The sequence below is a fragment of the Canis aureus genome, chromosome 6 (genome assembly GCF_053574225.1).
Source record: "Canis aureus isolate CA01 chromosome 6, VMU_Caureus_v.1.0, whole genome shotgun sequence".
Taxonomy (NCBI): Eukaryota; Metazoa; Chordata; class Mammalia; order Carnivora; family Canidae; genus Canis; species Canis aureus.
This window is the reverse complement of record NC_135616.1, coordinates 3,340,149-3,356,377: the sequence shown is the minus strand read 5'-3', so window position 1 is coordinate 3,356,377 and position 16,229 is coordinate 3,340,149. Positions and strand designations below refer to the sequence as shown.

At 49.3% G+C, this 16,229-nt stretch overlaps 1 protein-coding gene across 3 annotated transcripts in view; it reads left to right on the top strand.

The window, feature by feature from the left end:
- Positions 1-16,229, top strand: part of IMPA2 (inositol monophosphatase 2) — a 45,171-nt gene that overhangs the window by 17,050 nt on the left and 11,892 nt on the right. For all 3 annotated transcript variants that reach the window (XM_077899907.1, XM_077899908.1, XM_077899906.1), the window contains exons 2-5: positions 135-268; positions 7,103-7,207; positions 10,152-10,197; positions 12,326-12,434. In XM_077899907.1, coding sequence (XP_077756033.1) covers positions 135-268; positions 7,103-7,207; positions 10,152-10,197; positions 12,326-12,434 — 394 coding nt within the window. The remainder of the gene's footprint in view (positions 1-134; positions 269-7,102; positions 7,208-10,151; positions 10,198-12,325; positions 12,435-16,229) is intronic.

Below are 16,229 nucleotides of genomic sequence, written 5' to 3'. Positions count from 1 at the left end.
GCCCATGGCCCTCAGACCCACACCCACCGCCTACTTCGGTTCAGAGCTTGGGTGCAGGAGGTGAGAGCACATGTGTTGGACCCGGGTGCTCGTCAGGTAACTGCCTCCTGTACTCTTCTGTACTTTTATTTCAGATCATCAGAAAAGCCCTTTCTGAGGAAAAACGCGTCTCAACAAAAACATCAGCTGCTGACCTTGTGACAGAAACAGATCACCTCGTGGAAGGTTTAATTATTTCTGAGCTGCAGAAGAGGTTTCCTTCACACAGGTAGGTGTGTCCCTCGGGAGGGGACTCAGTAACATGCTGCCTGCGGCTAACTCAGGGTGCCACGCCACTGGTTGCAGGGGGCAGGCGTGAAACAGGGGGCCTCACAGTCTGCCTCCCCTGTGTTGATTGCCATGGAAAACACAATGTTTTCATCCACCCTACTGTCATCTTGACAACACTCACGTCAATATGTTACCTTATAAATACTGAGAAGCCTCCAGTTCTGTAACATGCTCAGGGGAAGTGTTTTAGAGTGTTGCGCAAGTGTCCCCTCTGCTAGGCCACTTGGCTTATTTCTGGAGGGACTTGTAGCCAGTTCTATTCTGTTCCCTGTCTGAGTCAGCCTGGTGGCCCCAGGTCTACCACCTGTTGGTGCGCCCCACTGGTGCTCCGTGAGGCCTTCTTCCCGGCAGGCTGGCGTCTGCCATAGGGAAGGCTGCTCTCCAACCCTAGCAGGTCCTCATGAGGACTCCACCTTCTCCAGAGCAGAAGTGCTTAACCCTTTTGGGCTCCCGTGTGGAGACTCCAATGCAAACCATTAATGTCTTCCCCAGAAAAACTGAAATATGTATGCAGTATTTTGCATCTAGTTCCAAGGGAACCCTGGACCTCAGCGGAGGACTTCCCTTGAGCTCTCCGGTGGGGATGGGGGCTTCTCAGGCCCTCCCTCATCCCTGGAGCTCTACAGAAGAGAGTTGGAAAACCACTACCTGGGTGGGAGGGCTCCCTGTCCTCACGGAGGAGGCTGGATAGGGACTCTTGGATTTCTAGGTATGTATCGCTGATGGGCTTACAGAGCAGAGACATGGAAGGCAGTCTCCCTCAGCATCCATCTGACACAGGGTGGACACAGTAAAGTTTTTCCCTGTGAATGATTAAATGAAAGAAGGGTCAAGCCAGTGTTCAAACATACCTCCTTTCTTCCCTGTTGTTTCCTCCTAACTGGTTAGGTCATCTCAGGGTCACCAGCTCTCCCTTCAAAATTCTCTCTGCCAATGGGTCGTGTTTGTTTTGTTTTGTCCACAACCTTTGTGTGTGAGCGTCTGTTATTTCCTATTTCCTTATTCAGTGTGAAGTCAGGATTCCTGACATCTGTTGTAATATTTTAGAAGCTCGGAAATGTTTATGATTTTTTAACTTTTTGAAACGTGAAGTTAAATGGGAATGTCAAGCGAATTCTATAGATTGCTTTTATTCTTTGAGAGGGAAAGACCGCAGTAACCAAGGAACTGTTTCTAGTTGAGGAGCTATTTTGGTACTTGAGGTTTCTGTGGTACTGGCCCAGGTGGCTGTGGCGGAGGCAAGGGCTGGCTCAGCTCTGTGGAGTCCTAGTAAAGCCCTGGAGGTCGCCGCAAGACCAGACGTAGTCATCGGGCTCCCGGCAGGTTTCATTTAGATCACTCTGGACAAACCAAATTCTGAAACGACATACACATTGTGTGTGTTGGCAGCAGTGGTTTGGGTCCACTCTTGTGTCAATATGGGACATGGATTCCATTTGACAAAGTGTATTTAAATATTCATTGCTGCATATCCCGGGACAAATATGTTCTATGAGTGATCGAAACACCTCCCCCAGCAACGCCGCTCCACCCTGCAGCCTGGATTCCCCAGAGGATCACCAAACTTTGAAGCTCCTTTGGAAAACCATTGACCCAGAGCACTGGCCCTCACCCAGGGTGTGTGCCAGGCCCACCTGGGCTTCTGTAGCCGGCTAATGCCAGGCCTCCATCTCTGAAAGAGCCCTGGGAGAGTCAGATGCACACACCTGACCAGGTATCTGTGATTTAGAGTGGTACTTCCCAAAGTGCCAGTCGGGCTGTGAGGGATGAGATGCGGCTGCCCCATGGTCACCCCTGGCTCTTTGCCACTTGCTTCTCAGCTCTGAGGGCAACACCAGGACCCAGAGAAAGGCTGGATGTCCTTCTTCTACTCTGTTCAGTTTGCCTAGAAAACTCAAATAGATAAAATAATTTTTCAACATATCTATGCCAAGTGTGGTGTGGTTTTTTTTGCCAATGACTAGGATTCAAAAGAATTTGGGAGGATTTAATTATGATTTAAATCATAGACAAATTGATGAATTTGCGATGAGAAAACTGCATACACATTGTAAAATAGCATACTGTAAGCTTTCTGTATTCAAAGTATTTACATATATCCCTTAAACAATGAATTAGCATAAATTTGCCTATCATCCTTTTTTTAGGAAGGACTCCGTGTTATTCTGAGCTTATGCCAGTCCCCATTTTTAGTCATTTATGAAATAATATTAACGATTGCGACTGTTTTATTTTGAATAAAATAAGAAATAACCTGGTGTAGGCTTCCTGTTATTTATTTGTTTGTTTGTTTGTTTATAAATATTTTATTTATTCATTCATGAGAGACACAGAGAGAGAGGCAGAGACACAGGCAGAGGGAGAAGCAGGCTCCATGCAGGGACCCTGATGTGGGACTTGATCCCTGGACTCCAGGATCACACCCTGGGCCGAAGGCAGGCACTCAACCACTGAGCCACCCAGGTGTCCCTGCTCCCTGTTTTATTATCTTATTGTACTCATTTGTGAAATCCAAAGTCTGGGTCCCCAATCTGGGAGACAGGAGTATGCTAAACCAAGGAACTGTAAGATTTCCATTTACTACTGCCCGCAGCTTTGGCAATTCACCCTGGTTCCTGGGATCTCAGCCTCCTCCTCTAGGACTGAGGCACCCAGCCAAGGTCATCCTGTGGTGGTAAAGACATAAAACAAACGAGCAGGTCCAGGTTGACAGTTAAAGCCCAGTATTGGCATTGACCACATTAGCCCGGTCTCCATCCAGGCCTGCCTTTGTGGGGTGCCTGAACCTGTTTCTAGTTGATGATTTTGACTCAGATCCAAGTTCTGCAACTTTGGGAATGTTCAGTAGTATCACCAAACCATATTTATATACACGTTGTCCATGTCCCTTTTGTCTGGGTTAGCAGAGGCAAAGGGAGGAACTAACTGCCCAGGACACCTAGCTGCCTCCTCTGTCCTGGCCTGGGCTCCCCTTTGCAGGCACGGCCTTGTCTATCGTGGTGACTCCTATGCCTTGCAGCGTGCCCTCTGTGCCCTGGACTTGGAAAAAATACGTTCCTAGCCACCACCGGCTATACACTTGTTTTCCACCCCTTTCCCACTGAGTTTTGTGCTGGGCACTCATGTCATCAGACAGCGGAGCCTGCTGCGATGCTGGCCAGGCCCACGAGCATTAACTGGCTCCCTAGTGAACTGCAGGGTGACCTTGACCTTGTCACAGAGTAAACAAACCAGCCAGAGAAAAAGGCCTCCATGCACTTGGCCGTCAGAATTATAAGAAGGGTTTGTTAGGACTATAAGGAAAAAAGAGTAGTTAAATTATGCAACAGAATATCATTCTCTTACCCTGCTTTGAACCTTGCCCCAGGGGCTGCTTTCCTCTTGTATGTTAGATAGGCTTGTGAAAGGGCCCTTGAGCTCCCTAAATTTAGGCACGTGGATTTTTTTTTCTATTGATGTTATGGATCTTATGTAGCTGTCCAAATGCTTTTATTAAGGTCTCTGTTATTTCGCACGTCCATCTGCAGAGAGCTGAAGAATGGTCTCGCCCATCCTGTAGGTGCTGGCTCCCCACAGCGAGAACAGTCAGGTTTCAGTGAATAAACTACATCTCTCCTCACATAACAGGGAGGTATTTTTGGTGCCTCAGAAGAGTCAACACAGTCCAGGGCCCTGCCCCAAAGTGCCACGCACAGGTGCAAAGCAAATAGCAAGATGACGGACACTCCTTCCCCTCTGTTGCCCCGGGCAGCTGAGTAGAGAAGAGAACTCTTGGGTGTGAATAATCAGTCAACTGCTGGGAAAGTCCAGAGCTCCGTGTGATTTCTTTGAGTGCTTATCGGAAATGCTGTGCAGAACAAAAGCTGTGTCAACAGAAGCATTGTGGGTGCTGCCTTCCCCGGGCCGCCTGGTGACCCTGTCGACCATGTCGGTCCCACCTGTTGGGCTAGTGAGCCAGCAGCCCTCCTTGCCTGTGTGTCCTAGGAAGCCCCGTTGGTGCACTGCAGGCTATGCTACCTGACGCTTGTGTTAGCTGCCAGTCCTGTGAAGACTCCCCTCTTCCTTGCCAGGAGACCCCAGCAAGGGCTCCCCCCAACTCTAGTAGGTACCAGCTTCCCACTTAAATCAGGTTCAAAAAGAAATAAAACTCCACATTCCTCCTCAGCTCCTGGGAATTTTTCTTTGGATGTGAGTCACTTCCATTTCTATCTTGACCTCACTGCTTTATGGACCTTGTGCCCAATTTAAGATTTGGCACCTGATCCCTGTCTATGTGTGTTTTTAGGGTGTGATCCCTTTTTCTTTTTTTTCTCATCCTTTTTTTGAAATTTATTTATTCATGAGAAACACACAGAGAGAGGCAGAGGCACAAGCAGAGGGAGAAGCAGGCTCCCTGCAGGGAGCTCAATGTGGGACTTGATCCCAGGACCCCAGGATCACGGCCTGAGCCACCCAGGCATCCCATGACCCCTTTTTCTTTAGAAACATAATCACAAGTCATGGCATGGGAGGATAATCATGTAGCTATAGAAGAAGACATTGAAAGGAGATTTAATTCCTTGTCTTTGGCCAAGAAAACTGACAGAGCTAATGCCTTGCGTAATCATCAGTGATTCTGCATACCCATCACCTGCCTTCCTGCTGCAGTCAGGAGTGCAGGCTTCACTGCCTGGCTGCAGCCTGCCCAGGTTGGCTTCTCTGACTTCATGTCCTTCATCACGCTCTGTCTACCATCTAGACCTGCCAGCCTGGATCACAGGATACAAATGACCCAAACCCCGAGGAGGGCAAATGATGGTAGGGAGGCAGTTCCCAGTGGAGGAGGGGAGGAGGGGACCAGAAGCAAACAGAAGCTAGAACTGGCGTCCTATGCATCTCTAGATTGTAGGCTTTTGGTTGCAGACTGTGCTCACCCAAGCGTTTTCTGCACGGGAGCCATTTGTTGGGATATGGATTTCTCAGGTGTCTTACTTCCCCATCCCTGGTGCTCTGGCTCTCCTGCATGGGTTCTCCAGGAGGCCGCACCTGGGTGGAGGTGAAATACATAACCTGAAGATGATACATGTCCACTCATCATACACACTGACAGATTTCAGATCCTTTATCAGACAGAGGGGGTAGATGGTTGTGTGTGTGCACATAGGGCATGAGTTTCCTGATGTGTGGAATAGGAAAGGTGGTCCCAAATGAATTATGGGGCATGTGACAGTGCTGTAGTGATGAACAGGGACGTCACAATGCATGGCATTGGTTCTTCCCTCTCAGGGTTGCAAAGACAACACTTGAGATGTAGCCAGTGGGAGTTAAGGAACTTCATAGCTTTTTGAAATTGCATTTAATTTCAATTATTTAATTTCAAACAGCCCCATGTAGCTAGCTGGTACCATATTGGATGGAGCACTTCCAGAGGTTTCTAGCCCAGTCTTTTTACTGGCAGTACAGTATCCATCTCATCTGCAAGCTTATTGTTGCCACATCTTAGGATAGGCGGTTCCTCTGGAGAAAGTGGTTCTGGGAGCATTTCGAAGCCCAGCAGGAGGGCCCCACTCTGGCCTTGTCGGGGGCTCAGCAGCTGCCTGATGGCCACAAGTGACAACACACCAGATACCAGCAGGAGGACAGAAAATGTTTCTTGTGTTTCACTCATTTATCCTTCTTATAAAAATATACTGCCTTCAGGTCTCCTTTTTCTCCAGTATAGACATGGACATAGCATTGAGAAGCTAATGGAAGGCTCTCCACAAGGCCTTGGGTTCACACATAAGCAGGTGTTTGCTCAGCACCTGCTGTGGTCTGGGGCCTGGTGCGACAAGGCGGTACAGGGGCAGAGGCCCCCCCTCTTAGTGGACCTGGGTTTGTTACATGAGTCATGGCCCAGACACTGTCATGTAAGCTTTGGATAGGGATGTGTTTTCCTTGTTCAGGTTCCTGACGGGAAATAGCCTGCTAAGTGTGGGTGGTCCCAAAGGGGCTTGTCTACAGAGGACTAATTATAAAGGAGGGGGCTGGGAACGGGGTCCACTGTAGCTGGTACAGGGCAGTATGAGCCTGAGTGCTGGGCTGGCCCTGTTCCTACAGGCTGATTGGGTACCAGAGCATGAAGGGGAAGATGTGGCCTACTGAGGGGCTCGTAGGCCAGACACCAGGACGGAAAGGGCCTCTGAGGGGATACGGCTGCTCCTTTTTGAGCCTGAATGGTGGGCAGTTACAGTTGTCACCTTGTCTTCAGTTCAGAGGAGGCCAGGCTGCAGACAGACCTGGAAGTGTCAGCTATAGGTGACATCGAGTGCCTCAGGTCCAGTGAAGCAGTCCACCCCAGCCACAGCACTACCGACGGGAAGCTAAAGCCGCCGGAGCCCTGGGCCCTGCACCCTGGCCAGCCTTCCTCTATCATTTGTCTTCAACCTTTTCTCTTCCAGACTAGAGTGAGAGCAGAGTTTAGCTTTGCCTTAAAAGGTCTGTTTCTTTATTTTCTTAGTGTCCTTTATTCTTGTATTTGTTCGCCTGGCCCCCTCCCATGCCTTGATGTTTTCCCAAAACTCCTGCATCAAGGTGTCACTTCATGTTTTCTAAATCCTTCTGAGCAGGTGGGCCAGCAGACAGATCGAAAAATAGATGGGCTTTTACAGAGTCGGCCTGTGTTTGACCTAGAGAAACCATGATGAAATCTCTGCTGTGTCTGCTTTGTCTTTGATGGGACCGGAGGCAGCTTGAAGTACTTTGTGTTGAGTTCTTGGTGAGTTTTCTCAGGCTAAGCTCCTGCCCGCCACAGGTTCATTGCAGAAGAATCTGCAGCCGCTGGAGCCAAGTGCGTGCTCACCCCCAGCCCCACCTGGATCGTCGACCCCATTGATGGCACCTGCAACTTTGTGCACAGGTGAGCATAAGCATGGGTCACCCCTATTCTGGTCCTAACCCATCCTCTTCTTTTTTTTTTAAGATTTAATTTATTTATTCATGAGAGACACACAGAGAGAGGCAGAGACACAGGCAGAGGGAGAAGCAGGCTCCATGCAGGGAGCCCGATGCAGGACTCAATCCCGGGACTCCAGGATCACACCCTGGGCAGAAGGCAGGTGCTCAACTGCTGAGCTACCCAGGCGTCCCATACCTGTCCTTTTCTCTAAGACTGTCTTCCAAACAGCATTTTTTGAGGGAGGAGTATATAAACCTCTAGTAGGTTGATGGTCTCATTAAAAAGGTAATCATGTGTTGATCTTTTTTATTTTTAGTTCATTTATTTTTTTAAAGGTTTTCTTTATTTGAGAGTGTGAGAGAGAGCACGAGCCAAGGGGAAGGGCAGAGAGAGAGAGGGAGAAGCAGAATTCCCACTGAGCAGGGAGCCCGATGTGGGGCTCAATCCCAGGACCCTGAGATCATGACCTAAGCCAAAGGCAAATGCTTCACTGACTGAGCCCCCCAGGTGATCCTGTACTGATCTTTTTCAAAAAGGTATTCCAGCGTAGGTGAGATGCTCTCACAGTATATAGGAAATACTCATTTGTTTAAAACTATTGTGTTTGTCAGCTTTAAAATGTTAACGTTGAATGAAGAAGGACCCCTTAAGAAAGCCCCTGGAGAAACAAGCATGTAGCAGCCGCAGGAGCCCGGGTGTAGACAGCAGCACCTGAGGGTTGGCGCTCCAGGGCTGCCTTTGGGGATGAGAGCAGACCTCATGCAATCACGAGGCGGGATGAGGAAGCCCCCACTGGCAGCGGGCCAGGCCTAATCTGACTGAGCAAATAACAGCCAAAAGCAGTAGGTTTTCAGGAGGTCAGAGATGTCCTTGGGGAGAGGAGAGGAGAGCTGCAGAGCTCGGGGAGGTGATAGGGACATGGCCTCTGCTTGGGAAGCTCTGCCCAGTGGGGCGGGCATCAGAGCTGTGCAAGGACACGGGAGCAGCGAATGTGATGTGGTTTCCACAGATGGTTGCTTCTCCGACACGAACACACGTCAGGCCTCCTGGAGAGCTGGTTGGCACAGGCTCCAGCCCCCTCCAGGCTGGGCAGCCCGGGGCGTGCATTTCTCACAGGCACGCAGCCCAGACGAGGGGCGCAGGACCACATTTTGTAAGCCCCTTCTGCAAGTGGCTAGGAAATACTCCGTTTCCCAGAGTAATGTGAAAAAGCATGAGCACAGCTGGAATGGGGGGGCTTCGCTTCCAGTGCTGTCCTCAGTGTCTTGCCTCAAACAGCATGTTTATGTGTAAGTGTGTAAGGTAATCCTGATCCATCGTGTTAATCACCGCCCTTTCCTCAGTGGGGGCTGTCTTGAGAGTTTAATTTTTTTTATTTATTTTATTTATGATAGTCACACACACAGAGAGAGAGAGGCAGAGGGAGAAGCAGGCTCCATGCACCGGGAGACCCACGTGGGATTCGATCCCGGGTCCCCAGGATCACGCCCTGGGCCAAAGGCAGGCGCCAAACCGCTGCGCCACCCAAGGATCCCGGTTCTGCCCTTCTTACACTTACACCAGGGATCCCTGTCTTGAGAGTTTAGTCTGTGGTGCCCACACATTGCCTTTTGAGGCAATGGAAGAGTGCCATCTGCTGACAGCAACGGCATCAACAGACTCCTTTGAACTGCAGCGTGCCCACTGCCCCACCCTGGGTAGCGATTCCGCCCCACCCTGGGTAGCGATTCCGGGGACCCTCAGGTCTCCCCTCATAGGCGTGTGGTGCTGAGTGAAGCTGCCCTTCCGTCTGGCTTGTCACCTCTGTGTGCCATCCCTGGGCCAGGGCAGGCTGAGCCCTGAAACGTGCTGGAGCCCACACATCCACCTGTGGGCCCTGGTGGCCCCCAGGCACATGGGACCTGGGGACAGACAGGCAGCTAGGAGAAGAGTGTCATTTGGAAACCAGCTGTGGTGCTGGCGCTCAGATTCCAGAATACCTTCAAAGGGCCGCAGTGTCGCAATTCTCATGGCCCAAGGACATCAGAAGCCTTTGGCCACGGCAGCTCAGATGGTTCCTGTTCGTTCTTGTGTCCAACAGCGTCAGGGCTGAAGCAGGTGGGAGAGAGCTTTCCTGGGTATGAAGTGGAGCCTGGCGTGTGGTGTGCTTGCTCAGCGAGCCGACCACCGGTGACCGTGCTGGCTGCCACAGCCTTGGTCAAGGCTCACCTCCGGGCAGGCCTACTCTCAGAGCTTCCCTGTGGGTGAGTGGACCCACCTTCTCCTCCCTGCTTGCTGCTAAGCTCTGAGCCTCACATAAGAGAGAGATTATTTCAAAGGGGTACAGCAGCGGCAACAAAATCACAAAATAAAAACCACATGCCATCTCCAGTGTCACAACCTGCCTCCGATGGCTCTGGCGGTTGGCTGCCTGAGAGCTCACTCAGAAGACAGGGTGAGGAGGGGTATTGTCACGCAGACTTGGCCTCTGCATGGAGGCTGTGATGCCGCATCCTGAGGGCCTGAGGGCCTCTCCTCACCAGGGACATGGGTCTGGCCTTTTCAGAGTCTCTACTGTCCTTTTACGTCTGGAAACCAGAAAGCTGATGACTCAAGTCCCTCTCGACTGGGTACCTGATGGTGATAGTTGGATCACATCAGTCTTGCATGACTTTCAGAATACTGCTTTCTTTCAAGGCTGACTATCACACACCCCACAGTCTGCTAAGCCTGTTTGTCTTGGAAGCAGTTAGCGAAATTGTGGGAAGTAATTTTTAAAAAAACAAACAAACCCACCCACAGTGTAGAAAGGTCCTTCTGTGCTTTCAGTGACAATACTGCATAGCATACTGCACACAGGCTCCTGAGAGTTTACGTGAGACCCATTTCTGTTTTAGAGTGTGAACCATTCTGTTTTTCTTTGCAGATTTCCCACTGTGGCAGTAAGCATTGGATTTGCTGTAAACCAAGAGGTATGCAGTGGATGGGTCCCCCAGCCAGGGCTCCTGAGCCCCTTGGGCCTGGCTTAGTATTGTCCTTCAATACTAAGGGGGTTATTGGGTTCAACCCTTATACTCCTATTTTTCTTTGTCAAGTGCCTTAATCATGACTAGTAAATCCAAGCATCTGTTTTTCAGATATGAGAAAGTAAACAAATGAAAGCTGATTTGGGGGGTTGTGGGTTTGGAGCTCTGTGGCCAGCCCATCCCCATGGTGATGGGTCCTTGTTTCCACCACACTCTTTCTATGATGCTGCTGGAGAAACGTGGGAGGGAAAGTTCTGAGCAAATGGTCCACGTTAGTGTCCCTCCAACCCCTGGGGCATGTGACCTGGTCACACACAGAAGAAAGTCCTATTTTTGGAGGACGTTTTGAATCCCAGTCTTTCACCAGTTCTTCTTCGTCTTTCCCTGGCTGTTAGCATGAGAACATGGCTGCTTCAGGGTTCCCATCGCCCTTGCAGCTAAGCAACATCGTGGGACCTGCATAAAGGGCATTAATCAATTTAAGCAGTAATGCTTCAGAAAGCCCTCACTTCTGTGTGGCCACCACAGTTATATTTAAATAGGACTGGGGGTTCAGCATTTTCCAAAAGCAGACCTCGCCTAGGGCACTGTTTCCTCGCCTTCCTCCTCAACACTAACATCCACTCCCTACCTAGCATGGAGGCCGAGGGAAGTTCACACCTGTGTAAAAGTACTTAGGGTGAAGATAGGTAAAAATTTTAATATCAAAATCTCATTAAGGAGTCAAATGCTCTCTTGTTTCTCTGTTAGGTGTCATTGAGACCAATTAGGAGTTGAGCTGTAAGCTCCTGGGGTGACGCTCAGCTCACAGGGCTCATGACCACATGTCCATAACTGGGCAGGGAGGACAAAAATGCTGTGGGTGGGCAAGGTCTCTGATGGCAAGGCCTGCAGCGCTAGTGAGCCTGGTGTGAGTGACTGCATGCAGGTGGGCCGGCCATGTGGAGGGTTCTCCTCACCCTTCCTTCCTGCTAGCAAAGACCTCCAGGCCACCTTACCACCCGGGGGGCACAGGTCTAGAGGCCTACCTGGTTCTAGGGGAATCCCCTTAAAGCCAGGGTGGTGGGAAGGAGGGAAGATAATTAAGCATTGCTGGAAGGCTGATCCTCCCCAGAAATAAACCCTTTTCCTGCATTGTTGAGGAGTCCATTCTACTGTGGTCGATCTCACCCCAGGCCAGCTGAAACTCTCCCAAGAGCCTTGGGCTGGGTCTCTCTTCATTTTCCAGAGAGATGGAAACATGGCCAGCCCCTAGACCACACGAGGTTGCTCTCATTAACCCTGACTAGTGATGAGTCGGTAGAGGAAAGAAAAAACACATGAGAGAAGGCCGCATTTTTTCCCCATCCTCACCTTTTAAAAAAATTTTTTTACTTGTACTGTTTCCGATTGGGAGGCTGCTGTCCGCCCACTCCGTGCCGGGCACCCCTCCTTGGTGAATCACCTCCTCTCCTTGGCTCTTCTTGAGTTCTGATTCCATAAGCTTTACAGATGTATTCTTCATTCTTCACTTGTCAGCAGCTTTGAGGGTTCCTTGTGGGGATGCATGAGTCACAAGTAGCCTTCCCCAGCCCCCAAAACATAGGCTTTTCTGAAGAATTCAGCTTTTCAACAACTTTCAGTTACTAATGCTTGATTATGAGGTTAATTTTTTAAAAAGATTTTGTTTATTCATGAGAGACACACAGAGAGAGGAAGAAACACGGGCAGAGGGAGAAGCAGGCTCCATTCAGGGAGCTGGATGTGGGATTCGATCCCTAAACTGGGATCATGCCCTGAGCCAAAGGCAGACACTCAACCAACCACTGAGCCACCCAGGTGCCCCTTGTAAGGTTAATTTTTAATAAAGTTATATGAGTTTTAATATATGTTTAAGTATGTTATTTTCATAAAGACATGTGCTTTCATGTCCAGTTTTGAACTCAGACACTATTTTTTTCAATCCCCTTTGGAAAAGGAGTTTCCATCATATTGGTCATAACACCTCGAATCCTTCCCCTTTGAATTACTGTGTTATTTTCTGTGTCAAATAAGTGAAGCACTTTTGTTTTCCATCCTGCCCTGCACCCCGCAGCTTGAATTTGGAGTGATTTACCACTGCACGGAGGAGCGGCTGTACACAGGCCGGAGGGGCCGGGGCGCCTTCTGCAATGGCCAGAGACTCCGGGTCTCTGGGGAGACAGGTGGGGCTTCACGCGGCTCGGCTCATTTCAGGTTGAGAAGTATGAATGGAAAATGCCCAAATCACCATTCTGGGAAGGACAGCGCTGGAAATCTCCTGCTGAGGCTTCAGTTCCTTTAGGGACATTGCGTCCCTGAGGAACTGGAAATCCAGCCAGGTCTGTGTCTCCATGTTTTTGCGGATGTGGCCAGGAGCTTTAAATAGCCTCACTCTGCTTTACATGCACATCTTTAATCTTTAATGCTCAAAGAACCCCAGACCCCAGTACACCTTGGCCTCTAACGATCCAGGGACAAGGCCAGAGTCGGAAGGCCGCCTCTGCCCTCAGAGCATCCAGGTGGGTGTCAGGCATCCCAACATCAGCAGGGCGGCTCCCCCAGGAGTGTCTGGGGCTCCCTGGGTGTGGAGTGTCCGCAGTCCGCTTCAGTTTCCCTGAGAAGACGGGTGGCCCTAGGAGTGAGTCGTGTAAATAAGTGATGTTTCCACATACTACAGCTGTGTCACTGTCAGTGTCATTCCTCAAGGACACCCAGTAGCTTTTATAAAGCAACTGTGGTTGTGTTAAGCTGCACATAACTACATAATATTTTGGGGGTTTGGGGGGTCTTTTTTTAAAAGATTTTATTTATGTAGTCCTGAGAGACACAGAGAGAGAGAGAGAGAGGCAGAGACACAGGCAGAGAGAGAAGCAGGCTCCATCCATGCAGGGAGTCCGATGTGGGGCTTGATCCCGGGTCTCCAGGATCATGCCCTGGGCTGAAGGCAGTGCTAAACCGCTGAGCCACACAGGCTGCCCCATAACTACATATTGTTAACAGTAGGCCAGTTAGGTTTTTCAGTCTTTTTGGCCTTTCTTTCACACTGATTAAGTTGGGGATATTTTATCTTGTGGTGGGAGAGGCACTATACTCTAGGGGCAGAAATAAAGAGCCCCAGCCTCAAAGCAGCTAGATTAGGAGAAGACTTTGAAAGCTCCTGCATCTCCATATTTGGGCCTGAAAAGGTAGAAAGCACAGTTCCTGCCAACTTCTCACTTGCACTTTTCTGCAGTGGGACCTCATGTGGTATCCTTCCCCATCATGGCTGCACTCTAGGGTGTCCATGTACCCTCTTTTTTCATTCTTCCTTTTCTGCCCTTTCTTCCTCCCTGGATGACGTCCACGTGCCTAGATGGCCTATGAGGCAATGAAAGGAGTAAGGTATGTCCATGCCTTCCAGGTGAGACCTGTAGTCTGGTGAGAGTGTCGACAAGCAAGGAGCCCGGGTGGGTGGGTGGGGGACAGGGGCCCCGTGTGCCTGGAGCCAGCAGCCCGGCGCAGTGGAGAGACTGAGGAGGTTCCCTTGGGGGTCCCTGTGAGTCACTGAGCATGCCTAGTGGAAGGGGCAGGGGAAGATCACATGAGGCTTCAGACAGAGGTGGGACCAGCAGGACACACTAACCAGTTACCACTTCTGAGTCCCACAGAGATTCCAGGACAGACTCCAGCCTTGCCCCATGCCCCCCTCTCCCAGAAATGTTTCGTTTGGCTGCATGAGAAGTAGCTTTAATTGTAGGTACTCATGCCAAGAGGTAAGCACTCAGGCCAAGTTGTGTAAGTCAGTAGTGAGGAAACATGTCATTAAACACGCTTATGTGAACTTTGCTCTATATTCCATTTGATCAGAACACTCAGCTTCATTCACACACACTTGGCTTCCTGGGCAGCTGCCTGTGTGGCTCAGGCGTGCATGACAACTTCACGTCCTCCACAGGGCTCTCAGACCCACATGGGCAGGGACTTTGGGTCACCTCTGCATTTGGCCCAGCATCGGCCCTCTAGTCCCATGCAAACCCTGTCATAAACTCCTTCTGCCACACAGCTGGGCTCCCATCTTCACGTCTCTCAAATTGCCCATCTTCTGGAGCTCAGTTTTTAGAAATTCTCACTAAAAAGAGCCTGATGTGCTGCTTTCATTGCTGAATGTTTTGTACTGTGAGGTAACTAGATTTCTATGGAGACGATGGAGCAGACCCCACAGCACAGTCGATGGATGTCATGCAGACCTGGTTTCAGTCCCAGTTCTCTCACCCACCAGTGCTGGGAGCTGCTCAGTTAGCCTCCTGAACCTCTGTCCTCGTGTGGTAGGTGGGGTGATGTGAGGAGTAAACTGAGGAGTAAATGCAGTTCTGCGAGAGAACGCTCAGTGATGTCCCAGGTACGTGGCATCCAATAGTGAGAGTTGTTATCAAAGAAGAAACTTCAGTCTTTGCACAAGATCACTAACCCCCATTGGTAAGATCAGGACACATTTCTAGGGGAAACAGGACACCCACCATTCATCTTTCTCTCTCCTTTCCTTGCTCCTATTACACCTTTCCCAATGGCTTCTATTCACAAGGTAAAAAGCAAATAGAACAACCCTGGATGGGGTAAAGGATTGAGGCCAGAATTTCCTTAGTACTTTTTTCTTCACATCCCACCATGCAGAATTTCAAACGTGTATGGTAGAAAAAGCAGTGAACCCACATGACCCACTGTGTGTCCAATATTGTCAGCTCACAGCCAACCCTGTGTCAGCCAACCCTGTCCTCACCCTGCACTTCAGTATGGATAGCTAAAACATACACGGATTCTTTGAAAAGCATAATTCCAATATCAGTAACACACTGTTTTAAAAATTATCAGTTATCCCTAAAGTTAATAAATACCCAGTGTTCAGACTTCCATTAGTCTCATCCTGTGGAAAACAGCCCTTCAAAGCCTCATTCTGAGTTCTCAGGGCTCCTGGGGGCTCCTGGGTCAGTCTTTGTTGCTCAATGTTCTCAGTGGACACAGCTAGGAGTTGTCTTTATTTTTTTTTATTTTTCTTATTCTTTTAAAGATGTTATTTATTCATGAGAGACACACAGAGAGAGGCAGAGACACAGGCAGAGGGAGAAGCAGATTCCCTGCAGGGAGCCCCATGCCGGACTCCATCCCCAGGCTCACACCCTGAGCCAAAGTCAGGCGCTCAACCACTGAGCTATGCAGGTGTCCCGGAAGTTGTCTTTAAATATAAAAAACATAAGTTCATACTGGGGTTTTCAGTTCATATTCATGACTACAAGGCTCTCTACTCTTTGATTTATGTCTCTTCTCCCTGTGCTGGAACCCTCTTGTGCCCTGACACTGTGAATGATAAATTCAGAAATGTCCACACAATCACTTTTCCTCTTTATCCGACAACATACACCAGTTACAGTCCCCGAATAACAATACTAGCCCACTGTCAACAAACCATTACCCAAAGCAGTTGGAAGGAGTTTTGTGTTGTTGGTCTTCTGGAGCACTTTTCATCCTAGTGTCCCACCAGGGTCTGGAGTCAGGATTGCTGTGAGAATCTCTGAAGTAGTTCCTTCTTCCCTTTCCTTATGCCACCAGCTGAGAATCATCACTTAGATACGTTTGTTTCACTTTGTTTTTAATTTAGGAAGATTAGTTTTTAAAAATCTATTTTAACTTGTAATTATAGAGAAGGGTACATTCTTACAAAGTCAGATCTATAAAACAAACTGTATTTGAAGAGGTTTAGCTTCTGTTTTGTCCTTTACTCTAGCCTCCTCCTTCCCCTAGAGATTACCATCTAAAAGTGGTCATTGTTCCATTGTTTATTTGGGGGGGGGGGGTGTATGTGTATTTTATATAAGCAGCTGGGGATTTTTTGGCTTCTATTCTCTGTTTTAGTATAATTTTTGGTATTTAGAAAGGTTTATATTTTTGCTCCGATTTCCTTTGTATGAAGATGTTTCCATACCATCCCTTGTCCTCTCTTTTGG